General features: G+C 54.1%; 1 protein-coding gene across 2 annotated transcripts in view; it reads right to left on the bottom strand.

The window, feature by feature from the left end:
• The window catches only part of PCSK6 (proprotein convertase subtilisin/kexin type 6), a 171,816-nt gene that overhangs the window by 124,432 nt on the left and 29,879 nt on the right, over positions 1-17,505 (bottom strand). For both annotated transcript variants that reach the window (XM_062204976.1, XM_062204975.1), the window contains exon 2: positions 2,770-2,874. In XM_062204976.1, the coding sequence (XP_062060960.1) occupies positions 2,770-2,874 (105 nt within the window). The remainder of the gene's footprint in view (positions 1-2,769; positions 2,875-17,505) is intronic.

Raw genomic sequence — 17,505 nt, forward strand, 5'->3', positions numbered from 1 at the left:
CTGCTCGTCCTTCTCCACTTGCCCCACTCTGGCAAGGAGCAACTACAATTTGTCTTTGCTCTCCAGAGGAAGAAAACGTACCAGCCCTTAGGAACAACATTTCTTCAAGTCCCACGGTGCAGGCTCAAGTATGTATAATCGTAACCCTTTATGATTAGATGAGTAATATGTTAAAATGCCTAATAAACACATGGCAATCCCTACATAAACATTAAATTCCTCTCCTTGGTATTAAGGAAAAATGCAATTAGCATAATTGGATATCTACCTCTTTGTATCTGTATGTCCATCCATCCACCTATCCACTCACCACTCACCACCCATCCATTCATGTTTCCATCTATCAATCATACATCCATTCAACTACCCACCCATCCATCCACCCATCTACCCATCCATCCATCCACCCACCCACTCACCAATTTGCTCATTCATTCATCCATTCCTCACTCGCCCACCCATCTGTCCACCTTTAAAATGAATTTAGAAACACATTCCAGCCATGTCCGCCTTTTCACAGCCCACTTCCATGAACAAGCTCCCCTGGGGCCCATGGAACAATGACCCGGAGGGCGGCAATGCAGGCAGAGTGCCCCAGGATAAACTGTCCTCCCACAGCCCAGCTTGGCCAATGCAGAGGGAGCCATGACTGTCAGTGGAGTATACAAGGTAACACCAAGAACCCCTTTTCCATGGAAACCTTACCACAAATGCTCTCTGGGAATAGCTGAAATGGTGTCATGTGCCAGCCAGGGAGCCCAGTCTAGCACTGAGCACGTTGCTGTTGAGAGAAGATAACTTCTGGGGAGGCACAGTGAGGTACAGGCTAAGCCACTGCTTGGGATGCCGGAGTCTCATGCCAGAGCGCCGGCTGCTCCACTTCCAATCCAGCTCTCTGCTAACGCGCCTGGAAAGCAGCAGCCCAAGAACCTGAGTCCCCACCACCCAGGTCGGAGACCCAGAGGGAGGTCCTGGCTCCTGGCTTCAGCTCTGGGCATTTGGGGAGTGAACCAGAAGAAGGAAATCTCACTCTCCCTCTCCCCTCTACCTCTGTCACTCTGCCTTTCAACTAACTAAATTAAAAACCGTGTTTTTAAAAAAAAGAAAACTTCCACGCTGTGCTCTAAGACCACGATCTACCGAAGGCCGCCTGAGGTGCTAGGGCTGCCACTGCTCCGTCCGTGACCTTTGCTTTCCCTCGGGCAGACGTCCCCTCTGTGACTGTCGCATGCTTTTCTATGGTCTGCTTAATCGTCACCCCCACTGTCAGCTCCACTGGCCTTGCTGTAGACAGAGCCAGCCACAGGCAGATATTCCACAAATACCCATTGAATAGAGGAACTTACTGAAGGCTCACTGGAGCACCTTAATTTTTTAATATTTAAATTTTTAATATTAACCAACCATCTGTTGACTGATAGGTGTCAAACACTAATTTCAAACTTATATACGATGTATAATTAACCACTTAACAGATATGAATTAAATTAAACCTTCAAAGGTTAGCATCTGGGGGTGGAGGCAGCATTATGATGTAGCAGGTAAAGCTGGTTCAAGTCCTGGCTGCTCCACTTCCAATCCAGCTCCCTGCTAATATGCCTGGGCAACCAGCAGAAGATGGCTCAAGTGCTTGGGCCCTTGCACCCACAAGGGAGAGGTCTTCCACCTTCTGGTTCACTCCCCTAATGGCTGTAACTGCTGGAGCTGGGCCGATCTGAAGCCAGGAGCCAGGAGCTTCTTCTGGGTCTCCCACATGCATGCAGGGATCCAAGGACTTGGGCCATCTTCCGCTGTGTTCCCAGGAGTACCATCAGGGAGCTGAATGGGAAATGGAGCAGCCAGGACTAGAACCAGCACCAATATGGGATGCTGGCATTACAGGTGGTAGCTTTACCTGCTACGCCACAGTGCCAGCACCTAAGATAAATTTTTGAAACAACAACAAAAAAAATTAGCTTCTTTGTGAGAGTGGGGGTGGAGGTTCAGCCTAGTGGTTAAGATGCCTATGTCCCAAATCAGAGTACCTGCGTTAGACACCTGGCTCTGGTTCCCGACTCCAGCTTGCCGCTAATGCAGGCCCTGTAGGCCGCTGCGATGGCCCAGCTGTCGGGTGCCTGCCACCCATGTAGGAGCCTTGGATTGAGCTCCCAGATCCTGGCTTTGATGTGGCTCGGCCCCTGCCACTGTAGGCACTTGGAAACACTCAGAGGATGGCACTCTGTTTGTTGCCTCTCTTCTGTCCTCAAATAAATAATTTTTTTAAAAAGGTTAGCCTCTTTTCAAATTTCTGTTTTACATCTCAAAGAGCACATGAATTTTTAAGGCAAAATAGTTACATTTACTTCCCTGGTTTAAAATGTACAGCAACTTTTAAGATATGTGTTAAAACAACAACTAAAACATCTGTCTGATTTTGAATTTCATTACTGAAATATTTGCTTGAATTGCCTAGTGTTTTTACTTCATGGATAAGATTCACATATACATCTCTCATAATTACGGTGTATTTTGTTGGTTTTTTAAATATTGCTAGTGCTACCCTAACATGATTGCTACTCCCAACCAGAGTGACGAATTCAAATTCTCAATGTGACAAGGGATCTATTATTTGGAGGATGAAGGATTTAGACGGTTTGGTGCATGGCTTCACACCTGCCTTGTCTTATTCAAAGTGGGTAGAGAAAACAAATATCCGTCTCGTACCACATTATCGTCCACCCTCAGCCATCTGTTGGACCACCAACCCACACGCTGCGGCCCCGCGGGTACCTGGGGGTCCATTCTGAGGAACGTGTGAGGGCCTCTGCTACTCAGGGTCGATCTCTTAAAGGTTTTGCTGTGGTAGAAATGGTAGTAGTCCTCCAGGTTGCCAATCTGGAAAAGAAGAAGAATCCATCAGTGACAGCGGGCTGAGGGACAGCTTCCTGCACCCCACAGAACGGGCCCCGTGCCTTTGAGGTTTAACCTGTCCGGAGAGGAAATACAACCTCCCCGCCCCACCCCCGCCACGCATCCCACTCAGAGCCCTGCCTGGACTCAGCGTTTATGAATGGGGACGCTGATCCAGATCCCCGCCCCCTTGTAGATAAACAGCACGAAGTAACATTTCCCACGAAGAGCATTCTTCACCAAACCCTGGGCTGAGTTCGTAACACTCAAAGCCTGGACCACGCTGGCCAAGATGCTTCAGACATGAATTAGTGTTCATTTAGGGTCAAGCTTCCCCAAAGTAGCTAAGTTAGTGTCAACTCAGGTCCACACCAAAATATTCCCTTATAAACAAACCCCGTCCTCCCCACCCCATGGGTAAACCGAAATATCTAAGAACGAACGCTCGGTCTCAAGTGCAACACGGGAGCCAAAGAAAACACACAGACCCATCTGCTCGGGATTGTGGGACGGTCAGGAGAGAATGGCCCAAGCACCCGGGGCGCAGGGGGAGGGGCGTCCCGCTTTCCCGCTAGGGCCAGTTTGGGGGGACTGGAGAGGAGGCTGCAGGGAACCCTGAGAAGCCAGGGGGCCCAGGTGCCAGCCTTCAAGGACCCCGTCGGCCCCGCTGTGGAGCTGACTCGCCCACGTGTCTGAGACACGGTTCCCAGGGGGCTGCTAACTCGCCCTGGTTGGAGAATGCGGCCTGGCAGTCACCACCCTTGAACGTTCTAAGCAAAGATGGGCTCAGTGGGTTTGGTTCTTGTTCGTCTGACTGTGCCTACAACCTTATCATGGGCAAGCATGTATAGGAGCAAACAGCACACGGAGGGCCCGCTACCCTCCCAGAAACGTCAGAAATATCCCCCGCAGACAAGCAGCGACGACTTGTCCTGGAGAGCAGGTACGTGTGCTGACTGCAAACATGAGTTCCCAGTGAGATGCACTTCACTCAAACCGTCCGTACCCTCATTTGCCACCATTAGTCGTGTGACCACGAGCCGGGATAGTCAATCCCTGTGGATCTTGATGCCTCAGCTGTGACAGAGAGAAGACCCTCTTGGAGCTATTTAAGGGCTGTAGCACGCTCACAACAAGCCCTCGCCCGCCCCCCTCACTCACAGCCACTCTGTCTGCCATGGTTGACCCAGTAGACCTGACTGGTCCAACAGACCTGGATGCTGCATGAGAAGATACAGCAGGTGCACAGAGCAGGTGCACAGCCTCGTGGGTACCCTGTAGCTCTCCTTCCCAGCAATGCTGCCAACCTACCTGCCTCCTGGTTTGGGGTTAGAAGACACCCCTACATCTGTGAAATAAAGAACCTCTTTTTTTTCACTTAGGCTGGCCCTAGTGTGTTTCTAACACAACCACAGAACATCCAATATGGGGACCATCAGCAGAATCCAAATAGCTATCATCTGTATAGTGCCTCTAACCCGCCAGGAGCTCAACAAAGCAGGCACTGGGAGCTGGGACTGTCTCTCGGCCCCTCTCTAAGCTCTCCCATCCCCCTCCCAAGATGATCTGGGTTTTGGCCAAATCTGGGTCTTCACCTAATTAACCTTCCCTGCTGGATGAGAATCCTTCCCTGCTGGTTTCGCCCTCTCTGGGTCTCAGTTTTCTCCCGAGACCGAAGACCATACTCCCAGGGATCATTTCTATAGTTCGCTCCTGAGACCCACAACGACCACCTTGCGGGGTTGCTCCAAGATTCAAATGACACAGGCACGTGTGAGCACGCCAGCAGGGCACCGGGGAGGTGAAGCCCCTGACAGCTGGGTTTCTGCAACTCAGTTCATTTTCTGCCATCACGAACCTCCTAAGTTCGGTCCTCTTTTGCACGGGGCACTTTGGTTTCTCCCCTACAGATAAGTCACCTTGCTCATTTCTTCAGCAAAGTTAATTGCCACCTGTGTCCAGAGGCTCTGGTCATGGCGTCTTAGCCTAGAGCGGTGTCTCATCAGCGTGTCTGCCTACATGCTGCCACCACCATCCCTGGGAGACATTACATAAGCTTCGGTCACGTCATTCTGGGCGTTCAAGTCAATTCCTATTCCGAGACATGGAGAACCCAGGAGCTGAATGAAATTTACTGGCAAAGGAATTGAATTCATTGCAGAGCAGCTGACGCTTGGAAGGCCCGTGTCAGGGCGGCCCCTGGAAGCCACCCAGGGAGGCATCTGGCCTTTGGGTGGCTGAGCCAGGCCAGAGGCAGCCACCCTTCCCCTGGAGGCCGATCCCAACGCTGTCCAGCCCCTGGATCGGGACAGCCAGGACCATTCTCAGAAATGGCTCACGGGGTCTGTGCTGAAGGGAGCCATCCTTCTCCTTAAACAATCCAGGAAAGGAACAGATGGTCTCGTCCCCCGAGAGTGGACCAGGCAAACCGCATCTGGGGACAGGACTGGCCAGCTCCACATCTGTTTGGATGTACGTCCGGCCCGGGGCAGAGCTGAGGGTCTGGGGAGGGGAGGAGCTGCCCTCCTGCCTTGCAGAGCCAGCTGCTGAAGAAGCTGGACTCATCGCATCACTCCACTGGAATCACACAGTGGTTGTCCTGTGATTATCCCACATATTTTACTGTTTTACTTATTCCAATCAGCCCAGTGTCCCCATGGCTCCTCCACGTGTGCAAACCTCCTTCCTGGTTTAAGGCTGAATGATGCTCCACCCCATGCATGCACACTGACTTAGCCACACCCCCACCACGGGGCACATGGGTAACCTCCACCTGCTGGACGCCGCGTAACGCTGCTATGATCGCAGCCCACAATATCCGTACAAGACTCTCCCTTCATTTCTTGAGGCAAATACTCATCTCTGGTTCTGTAAGTTCTACTGGAACATGGCCACACCCACTCACTCACCTCTGCAGCCACTTCCGGTCTCTCCTCCCCAGTGCTCCCAATCCCCCGGGTTCTCATGGACCATCAACCCCAGAGACGCCCTTCCCCTGTCTGGGAAGCAGCTCCCTCAGATCTGAGTGCTTTCGGGAGGAAAGAGGGGAGAGGCCAGGCTGGGAGTTGCTGGGCTTGGCCAGGGTCACCTGGGGGATGTGGCCATTGGCCTGGGAAACGAGGGAAACCTGTCTGCCCTCTGGCCCTGACTCACAGGTTGGTATTTATGGGAAAGAACCACAGAGACGGCCCCATACTACAGATGAGGAGACTGAGGCCAGGTTCAGTTCAAAGTCACAAGGCGCGAGCCAGTAGTCTCCTCACTGTGCCCACAGAAGAGCAAGTGACAACATTCGATTCCACACGACATACAGGGGCACAAAATAGTCTGAGATGATTGCTATACCTCTGGTATGTACACACACACACACACACACACACTTGGAGGTCAGAATGGCAGGGGCCGGACTCCTAAGGCAGCCCACCCCTACCTCTATGCGTGTGTTCCAACACCCACAGTGGGTCCTGGGACCTTCCCACGGTCCCAGCCCTGGGTGTCCTGGGCTTACTCCTATACATACACGCCCATGGTAGAGTTGAGTTTAAATCAGGTGCAATAATAAAATGGAACCATTGTAACACTACGCCGTAATAAAAGTCTGTTGGCGTTTTTAAGTTACTTCTCTCTGGAACTTTCCACTTCGTATTTTCAGACTGTGACCGGCCTCAGATAATGAAACCATGGAAGGAGGAACCTCAGATAAGCAGGGGACTCAGGAGAGTTTGCAGGGGCACCATAAAGACGGTTACATCCGGGGCCATCTTCTAGCAAAAGATCCTTTTTACTTGACATTGGCCCTGACATCACAGTAGCAGCTCCTCCCAGCTCGGCCGCCGTCCCCCGGCTGTGGCTTGGAGTGGCATCTACACAGGTGGTGGCCGCTGCTCTGCACCCCACTTCTCAAACCAGAGTCTGAGCAGCCTACTAGCTTCCAGGGGACACCACTGCTGGCCACCATGGTGGCCCCCATCTCCCAGGACGCTGCCTGGCCCTGTTCCGCCCCCCGCCCTTCCCAGACCCCCATCTGCTCCTCATCAATGAATCCAGTCTAGGAGGCATTGTTTGTCAAAGTTACAACATGAAGTTCCAATATGCACTTCTGCTCTGTCGTGCCCAGGGTCTGTTAATTGGAGCCAGCCTCTTTCCGCACTGTCAACAAACCACTCGCTCAGCACGGAATATTCACGTCTCTCCTCGCTGATACGTCATCATACACACTGCTTGGTGAGGCCGGTATCATCACTAAGGTCACCTTGAAAAGCCTCGGCAACTGTTCTCAAGCAGAACTTGGAAGAAACGAGATGGAAGCACCCAGAGTCGAGGGTGGTTTAATGCTCTTGGACCAGACATTCAGGTGATGGGGATACTGCAGAAGTTCGTAATAAACGGAATTAAAAGGAGTTTATTTTGGTGCCAAACTCCATGCACATGCGTTTCCATGAACTTTCTGAAGACCCCCGTGTATGCACCCGGTATCCAACGTGGAAGGCACAGACGGGTGAGAGCTGGCGAGAAACTGAATGCGCCCCCTTCCTCTCCTGTGCCCACTCGAGTCCCCAACCTCCAGTGAGTGCTCCCAGCTCCCAGCAAGAGCTGCTGACACTCACCGGGTGCGTCCCCACGCCGGCAGCCAGCTCTGAGTCCAGCGAGTTACAGACGCACCCTCACAACAGCTCTCAGAGGCAGCTACTGTGACGGACACAGGCGGTGCTTAGTGCCGGGGTCCCAGACCGGTGCTGCTGGATCAACCTCATACCCCCGGAGTGTGCGGACACCCACAGCTCAAAGCTACAGCTCAGTCACTGCTGTGGGCTCCTGACAGTCAGCACACGCAGTGAACACAGGCTGGCCGAGGCTGCTTGCTGCTGGCATTTTTACAGTAAACTCATTTTTAGGGTCGGAGGAGCGCACCCTAAAGGAAGGATGAAAAGTCGAGTATGGGAAACACAGCAGCAGTAACACGGGCGTCTATGGTCACGCGTTGCGTTTACACCAGTGCCTCCCACGCCAGACTCAACAGCGTCACCATCACTAGGCGACAGCAAGTTCTCATCCTATACGCACTTGGTGGCTGAATGCCATGACGTGACATATGGCTGTGTGTGTTCAGGTGTGTGTGTGCGTGTGAGCACACATAGGTACATGTGCTGGTGTATACAGGCATGCATGTATGTATTCAGATGTGTGTGAGTATAAAACAGCCATGAGGACGTGTATATGATCATGTATGTTTGTACATACAGTCATGAGTATATGTGTCCAGAGGTGTGCGTGTGTGTGAGAAACATGTATACATATGGTTGTGTGTGTGTACAGACATGCATGTGTTTATATATACATGCATATGTACTAAGGTGTGTGTGTGAGACAGGGAGTGAGTCTGGATATATGGCTGGCTCTGTGTGTGTGAGTGTAGACATGTGTTTGTATATACAGGCATGGGTGTATGTACTCAGCCGTGTGTGTGTGCGAGTGTACACGCGGGTGTCTGTATACACAGGCATGGGTGTATGTACTCAGATGTGGGGGGGGGGGTGCACACGCAGGTGTCTGTATACACAGGCATGGGTGTAGGTACTCAGACGTGTGTGTGTGTGTGTGTGAGTCTGGTATATGCCTGGGTGTATGTGCGTCTACTTTCACAAACCCATAAACCGACGGCTCTAAAGCACCACCAGGCAAGTCCTTGGTTCTCCCGCCGCCCTCAGGCACATGCTAACTCCTCCCGGGGCCACTGCCAGACTCCACGCATCAGCGCCCTTGGATCTGGGGCTCCCCGCCTCAGAGCAGGGCAGAACGCAGGGCCTGACCACCAAGGTCTGGGCAGCGGCCTTCCCCCTGAGCCAGCCCAGGGCGGCGGCGGCGGCAGAGCAGAGGCCTCTCTCAGGAGTCGGCTCTTCCGCCCCGGCGCACAGCCAATCCTCCTGCCTGGGCTCTGGCCGTCGTAGGCAGACAGCATGGGCACACCAAGGTCTCCACAGCTGGCCCAGGCCTGGTCCTCACCCACACTGCTCTCCTGTGGGGATGGTTAGTGAGGGACGCACCCCTCGCTCGCTGTTTCTCACCCCAGCAGCACTGATGTCTCTATTCTCTCTTTAACCATCACTTTGGCTTTCACCGCCTCCAGGAAGCCCTCAGAGACCGCTTCCCAGGTGATAACTGTACCCTCCCCCCAGAGGACATAGGTCATCTGTCAGTCCTCGGAGCCTGGCAGCCTGCGGTACTCAGGACCTCTCAAAACTGGAGAAAGTAACAGAGTTCTGGCCCCCAGCACCACTGGATGGACACAGGTGCCTTTCCCACTCCACTCGCACACAGGGCCCAGTCCTGTGTCAGTCTTGCCTGTGGGCCTTCCGGTCCCTATCCCAGGACAGTTCTGAGGCTACAGGCAGACCACCCCCCCGTTGTGTGGGACCCCCGTCCCCAGGTTCCCTGAAGACGTGAGGCAGGCAGCCCTGTGCTCTGCACTGCACCCTTGGCCAGCACGCCCGGCCGGCCAGAGAGGAAGGCACTGGGGCCGGCAGGTGGGGATGGGCGAGAGTAAACAACTCGCAAAGCCAAACAAGGCAGAGGGGAGGCCTGGGCCGGGTGTCCACAGGAAGAGCCATTCTTGTCGTGTTTTCTCTTTAAAGCGCAAGAGTAGCCGGCTTCTGCCCTCCACGCTGCCTTCTGCAGAGCAGGTGCGGGGCTGACGGACCCGGGCGGGCGCTGTCCCAGGGGCCCACGCTGCCTTCTCGAGCGGAGACCAAACAACTCAGCACTTGGACGGGCTGGAGGAGGAGCCCGCAGGCACGCGGCCCTGCGTCCACCCCAAGTGACATCAGAGGGTTCCAAGGGCCCGCCCATGAGCGCTCCAGTGGACATGACTCCAGATGCAGGTGCAAGCCTGTGGGGCCTCGAGCCGGCAAGTGGGGCTTGGGCGGAGGCAGGGCTGGCTACGTACGCACTCTGGAACACAGTCTCAGAACACGGCAGCCCGCCTCCCCAGGCCAGGGCGGCGAGGTCCTGACAAGCAGCCACAGAACGTCACAGTCCAAGGTCTGCTCCCAGTAGCTCTCAGTAGCTGCGCCCGCCAGTCTTCTGAGGGCCTCTACATCTGAGAGGCACGCTCGCCTGAGCTCTGTTATAGAATGTGATCAACCCCAGTTGGTCTGCTTAAGGAAAACATAACTAATTAGAGCCTATAAAAACCTACACACCAAATTAATTCTGTATTGCTCCAGTGAGTTCCGCCCCCCAAAAAAGTCTTAAACCTAGATGGCCACCAAGCCTATATTTAGTCAGCGCTGGGTTACCTGGTATTTATAATTAAGGAAGCCCAGAGAGAGAGAGGGAGAGAGAATGGACATTTTGTTGTTATTTTTTTCCAAGCAGGTTTTAAAAAGTGCTTCCTATTTCGGTCACATACACACAGAGCAACATTCCGTTACTGCAGTAATTGCCATGCTGACCCCAGCTAAGATGATTGCACAACTTCCCGGTCTCTTAAAATTACTTTCTTCATCACGTATCCACCCAAACGGTGCAATTAAGCAGCTCGACTTCCTACAAATTCCTGAAAGTCATTAATTTTACTTAGTAGACTTCATCCCCTCTTCCCATAAGTCACCCAACCTAGTGGCGTGACTTCTGCTGAGGGTGCCTGCCTTACCCACACAGCGCCAGCCGAGACGTCCGACGTCCACAAAAATCCAGGCATCTGACTTTGAAGATCTCTATTTTAAATCATTTACTAGGGAAAGGTTTCTTTGCAGCTGTCTGGAGTGAGACACCTCACCAGATTCCTAAATCCAATACCCTTTTAGAATTCGTTCATTCATGTTTTGTCTGTTTACACACAAAGTATAGGGTGGGTGTTACACTGCTACTGGGGATGCCCACATCCCACTCAAAGGCCTGGTTCAAGGCTCAGCTGCTCTGCTTCCAATCCAGCTTCCTGCTGATGTGCCTGGGAGGCAGCAGGTAGTGGCCCAAGTACCTGGGCTCCTACCACCCACATGGGAGACCTGGATAGAGTTTGGGGCTCCTGGCTTTGGTCTGACCCAGCCCCAGCTTTGTGAGCATTTGGGGAGTGAATCAGTAGATAAAAGCTCACTCCTGCTCTCTCACTCTCTCTGCCTTTGAAATAAACAAGTAACTTTTTTTTTTAAGGAAAAAAAAAAAAGAGTATGAAGACCTCCTCTTATGAAAAATACCACTCTAAAGGCACCACACAGGGCAGAGGGTGGCATGTGTGGGAAGGGACAAGCAGGGGACCTGGAGTGGCCCAGAAGAGGGCATCATTGGAGCCAGCCCACTCTGGGAGTCAGAATCCAGGCAGATGGGGAGGGGGCTCGCCTGGGGCAGGTGCAGCCGGAGGCAGGGCAGGCCAGTGACCTGCAGGGAGGCTGGTCAGTACGCTCACATACCAGGAGCACCAGGAATAGGTTCCTCACTGTAGAGAAGACAGGGCCAGAGAAGGCGGCACCCAGAAAGGACCTGGTGGAGTTAGAAGAATCAGGAATCCATGTCAACCACAGTTTTCAACCGCGAGTGCGCATGCGTCTACATGTGAGCATGCGTGTGTGCCTACATGTGAGCATGCGTGTGTGTTTCAAACGCGGTGGGGGCGCAGGCACACAGCCCCCAACTCCCCTACCAAGCAGTCCTGGAAGCAGCAAAATCCCAAGAGTGATGAGCCCGAGAGCCCACATCTTGGCCTCCAAAACACCCTTTGCTGTACCGAACAGAACCAAACCAGGCACGAAGGCAGGGACAGTGCAAAAGGAACCTGTAAAGCTGCATTAGGGCAGAAAACAGGAAACCGCTCAGAGAACACGGAGACAGCTTCCGAAAGGCGGGGACAAGGTGAACATCAAAACAAATACTTGTGCTAGTAGGATCATCCATCGACTTAAAGAGGAAGCCATGGTCCTGAGCAGTGTAACCGGGCCAACAAAAAACCCAAAGTGTTATAGGAGTATTTGGTATTTCTAGAGTTTCAATGTAACTCTCCACAAAAATACTAATTATAAAAGCAAAAAACAATCAAACAAAACCACAGTGCACATCCCAGCAAGCAAAGGGACCAGCTTTGTGGCACAGCAGGTTAAGCTGCTGCCTGCAGTGCCGGCATCCCACATGGACTCTGGTTTGAGTCCCGGCTGCTCCATGCCTGAGAAAGCAGTGAAGATGGCCCAAGGGCTCGGCCCCTGGGGACCCAGGCGGAGTTCTAGGTTCTAGGCTTCCACCTGCTCAGCCCTGGTCATCATAGCCATTTGGGATGTGAACCAGCAGATGGAAGACCCTCTGTCTCTCCCTCTCTCACTCTCTGTAACTCTGCCTTTCAAAAATACTTATAAGAACCTCGTAAAAAAAAAAATCACTTTAATCAAGCCATCAAGATGAACATCCCCAGTGATGGAACGAACTGAAGCTGAGGTCACAGGTCAGGTGCCGTAGGAACAGAGCACTGCCTCGGGTGAGGCTCGCATCAGGGTGCACAACCGAGCCTGGCGGACAAGCCCCACACAAGAACATCAAGGTCCCAAAAGTCATAGCAAGGCTGCAGAAGCCTCCAGACGGGGAAGCAACCTCCCACCTGAAGCCACACCCGCGCCTGGGGCTGAGCCTGCCGTCTTTGACAGGCTTGATATTTTCTTCCTGGTGGGTCCTGTGCATTCATTTTTAGTTCAGGAAACATCGCACTCACGTGCTGTTCATCTTGATTACCGAGTCTCTGGCATCCCATTCTATTTTATACTCGACGTGTGCACAAGCCTTGCCTTAAACAGACACACGTCCACTAAAGAGACCCGTAGACCCAACAGAACCCGACTCTGAACACGCTCCTGCCCTGCCAACGCCACTGCTGGGCACCCCGGGAAAGCGCAGGGGTGAGGCCGGGAGGGTGGAGAACAGCTGGCGGCCACACCCTGGGTTCCGTGGCGCTGTACCTCCAGATGGCCAGGCCAGCAACACTCGCTCCAGGGCTCAGAGCCCGTACTGCGCTTTTCTGTAAGTTTGTGGTTGCTTTAAGAACTTCTGCAAAAAACTGTAACAGCAAAAACATAAGGCCACCAGACTTTCTCAAAAAAGCTTAAATAGGCCGGCGCCGTGGCTCAACAGGCTAATCCTCCGCCTTGCGGCGCCGGCACACCGGGTTCTAGTCCCGGTCGGGGCACCGATCCTGTCCCGGTTGCCCCTCTTCCAGGCCAGCTCTCTGCTGTGGCCAGGGAGTGCAGTGGAGGATGGCCCAAGTGCTTGGGCTCTGCACCCCATGGGAGACCAGGAGAAGCACCTGGCTCCTGCCATCGGAACAGCGCGGTGCGCCGGCCGCAGCGCGCTACCGCGGCGGCCATTGGAGGGTGAACCAACGGCAAAAGGAAGACCTTTCTCTCTGTCTCTCTCTCTCACTGTCCACTCTGCCTATCAAAAAAAAAAAAAAAAAAAAAAAAAAAAAAAAAAAAAAAAGCTTAAATAGTCCGCGATCTACAATCATAAACCCCGTGTCACACCGGCTCCCAGAATCACTCTGAGAGCATCTTCCTCCAACTCCGTGTTGCAAACCACCGACGGGTTTTAGGCTCATCCCACCTCTCCTTCCTGCCGCCAAGGCAGACCCTCGGAGGCCCAGGAACTGGTTTGCAGGAGAGCCACAAGCAGGTGGGGTTGATTCCTGGAGCAGGTGACCTCAGAGGCAGGGCACGGGGCCTCCGCCCCGAAGCTCCCCGCCATGAGGCTGATTGGATGGTAAGGGCAGGGGCTGGTGTCGTGGTGCAGCAGCTTAAGGTGCCTCCCCCCCCCCCCCCCACATTGCTAGCATCCTGTGTGAGTGCTGGTTCAAGTCCCAGCTGCTGTCTTTCTGATCCAGCTCCATGCTAATGTGCCTGGGAAGGCAGCCTGCCACCCACGTGGGAGACCTGGATGGAATTCTAGGCTCCTGGCTTTGGCCATCTCAGAGTGTATCAGCAGATAGAAGATCTCTCTCTGTCTCATTCTCTCTCTCTCCAACTCTGCCTTTTAAATAAATTATGTATATACATAAAAAATGATGGTAAGGATATGTTTGTGCTATATGTCCCTGCTAACTCCCCTGTGAGAGAGCAACCCCAGTGCCTGCAGCCTGGACAGGGACCCCACAGTGGGGAAGAAGGGGGCCAGGAACCCAGAGAGCCGGACCTCCTGAAGTCTGCCACAGAATCTGGTGCTCAGACACTGCAGGAGCTCCTATTCAGGGGCCCAAGGACTTGGGCCATCTTCCACTGCTTTCCCAGACCACAGCAGAGTTGGATGGGAAGTGGAGCAGACAGGACTTGAACCAGTACCCATATGGGATGCTGGCACTGCAGGCAGTGGCCTTACCCGTTACGCCACAGCGCCGGCCCCAAGAGGAGCTCTTATTTTAAATGCTACCACTGATGTGCAGCCTGCCCAAAACACACCCACAGGCTGCAGGTGGCTTGTTGTCCTTGGACCGGGGATGTAAACGCTGGGTTCAGACTGCCCTGATCCAGGAGGCCAGCTGGGTATGGAAGGAGGAGGAGGACGCCTTAGCCTCAAAAAGTCTCATCTGAAAAACTTGCCAGGGAGGAGATGCTACGGCCGAGGCCAGATCTGCTCTCAGGAAGACGAAGTGAGTCTGTGACTCCAGCAGCAATGGCCGCCCCCAGCCCACCTGGCCAGGCTGGCGGCGCCACAGACGGAGAGCAAGCCCACCCTGAGCACCCTAGGGGGCGGGGTGGGCCCAGCGGCTGCTGTCTGGGGCTGCGAGGCTCAGCAAGGTCATATTGGAGGAGGCTGCAAGGTTTAAAAAAAAGAAGGCAAAACACAAAAACCAGGATTTTGTTTTAATGAAAGAAATATTGGAAATTTAAACTTTAATATCTAAGACATTCTCACTGAAGAGCAGTTATCCTAAGGGAAATTAAACTGTATTTTAAAGAAATTAATCCCCCAAATTTTCACTTTCAAAATAAATCCCTGGGGCCAGCATGGCAGTGCAATGAGTAAGCTACTGCTCACAACACCTGCATCCCAGTATCAGAGCACCAGTTCGAGTCCCGGCTGCTCCACTTCCAATGCAGCTCCTTGCTAAGGCACCTGGGAAGGCAGCAGGTGATGGGCCAAGTGCTTGGGCCCCAGACACATGTGGGAGACCAGGATGAAGCTCCTGGCTCCTTGCTTCTGGCTTCAGCCTGGCCCAGCCCTGGCTGGTGCAGAGAGAACCAGTGGATGGAAGAACTCCCTCTCTGTGTCACTCTGCCTTTCTTTTTTTTTTTTTTTTTTTTTTTTTTGACAGGCAGAGTGGACAGTGAGAGAGAGAGACAGAGAGAAAGGTCTTCCTTTGCCATTGGTTCACCCTCCAATGGCCGCTGTGGCCGGCGCATTGCGCTGATCTGAAGCCAGGAGCCAGGTGCTTCTCCTGGTCTCCCATGAGGTGCAAGGCCCAAGGACTTGGGCCATCCTCCACTGCCCTCCCGGGCCACAGCAGAGAGCTGGACTGGAAGAGGAGCAACTGGGACAGAATCCGGTGCCACTACCGGGACCGGGACTAGAACCCGGTGTGCTGGTGCTGCAGGTGGAGGATTAGCCTATTGAGCCACGGCGCCGGCCCACTCTGCCTTTCAAAAAAATAAACACTTGCTATAAATAGCAAAAGTGAAAGCAGCTATGAGACACCTGTGCACCCATGCTCATCACTGTGTTATTCACGGCAGACCAGGGGAAAAAGCCACCCTAGGGTTCAGCGATGGCTGAGTGGATGCTATGGTTTTATTTTATCCGCCCCGAAACTCACCTGGACTTTGATGCCACTGGGGCGGGGCTGGGAAGTGAAGCTGCTAGGAGGCATTCGTGTCACTCAGGAGGAATGAACCCTTCTCTGCAGGCTTCTCACTCACTGAGAGAGCAGGCTGTGCAAAGCCGAGTCCACCCCGGCACCCCGCCTCCTCCCCAGGCGCCCGCCTGCCCGCCTGCTTTCTGCCACGCGCTGGTGCTGCCCGAGGCCCCCCCCTCCACACAGCAGCCCCCCAATCCCAGACTTCCCAGCCTCTGGTGTTCTGTGATGGCAACAGAAGGTGGGTGAGCCGGCGCATAAGTGACAGGTGATCTGTCTGTAAGTGGAGTACCACCGAGCCTGACAAAGGAAGCGACAGCGATGCCTGCTGGGACACAGAGGAACCCTGAGGACCTCAGGAAGGAAGCCAGCCCCAGACAAACGTGATTTTTTTTTTTTTTTTGACAGGCAGAGTTAGACGGTGAGAGAGAGAGAGACAGACAGACAGACAGAAAGAAAGGTCTTCCTTTTTCCGTTGGTTCACTCCCCAAATGGCCGCTACGGCTGGCTCTGCACTGATCCGAAGCCAGGAGCCAGGTGCTTCTCCTGGTCTCCCATGCAGGTGCAGGGCCCAAACACTTGGGCCATCCTCCACAGCCATCCCGGGCCACAGCAGAGAGCTGGACTGGAAGAGGAGCAACCAGGACAGAACCCGACGCCCCAACCTGGGCTAGAACCTGGGGTGCCGGCGCCGCAGGCGGAGGATTAGCCTAGTGAGCCACGGCGCCGGCCCTAGACAAACCTGTGATTCCACTCAAGTATGCAGTCACATTCATAAAAGACAGAAAGCAGCATAGGCTTGGGTGCAGGCCATGAGGGAGACACCTGTGCCCTACATTGCAATGACTGGGCTTGATTCTGTTTTCGGGCTCCTGGCTCCAACTTCCTGCCAAGGCAGACCCTGCAGGCGGTAGCGATGGCTCAAGTCCCTGGGAGACCTGGATTCCGGTCCCAGCCCATGGGCAGCCACGGCAGGCAGCTGTGAGTGGAGCTCAGGCAGTCTCCTCCGATCTCTGATCTTCACTTCTCTCTGCCCCTCAATAAGAAATCATGAAAAGAGCACTGCTGGCTAACTGGACCGTCGGGGTAAGCCGCCGTGCTGGAGTCGGCGCACGCAGTGGAGTCGGCACACGTGGTGGAGTCGGCACATGTGGTGGAGTCCCGCACAGTCGCCTCTGCCCGGCAGCTTCTGCTCTCTCGGGGGAGGAGCTGCCGCAGCTTTCACAGTGACATTCACAGTTCATAGAACGTTTGCCAATAAATGATTGACAGAGCTGCCACAAACAAAGGAATGGACTTAGACACGAGAAGGAATCCCCGGGAGGAAGCAGGAGGAAACGGAGCAGCCCCATCCCACTGCCCTCTCCCGGCCACCCACGATGTGCCAAGGCACCGCACACATGGCCACCTGCAGAGCAGGCACCCAGGCAGACCCAGCCAAGGGCCCTCACCCGCGGGAGCCTCCTCCCTGACCGCTGGGTGACTCTGGCCCTGTCCTGCCCAGAGCCACCGCAGGTCCTGCGGGCAGGTGTTTCAGCCAGGGTCTCGACATGGGAGATCCAGCAGGGCCACTGGGGGGGGGGGGGGGGGGCTTGGGCCTGTCTCCTGGGGAGACCCTGGTAAGATGAGCATCTAGAGTGAGATGCTACACGGCCCCCTGCCCGCTCCCACCCCACCCCCCGCACTCCAAGGGCACAGCTGGGAGCAACAATCTGCCCTAAACAGATCCTGAGATCAAGACAGGCGCCCGCATTCCTGGGCTTGCAAGAGCAGCAGGGCGCAGCCAGGGTGAGGGCACA

The sequence above is a fragment of the Lepus europaeus genome, chromosome 11 (genome assembly GCF_033115175.1).
Source record: "Lepus europaeus isolate LE1 chromosome 11, mLepTim1.pri, whole genome shotgun sequence".
Lineage (NCBI taxonomy): Eukaryota > Metazoa > Chordata > Mammalia > Lagomorpha > Leporidae > Lepus > Lepus europaeus.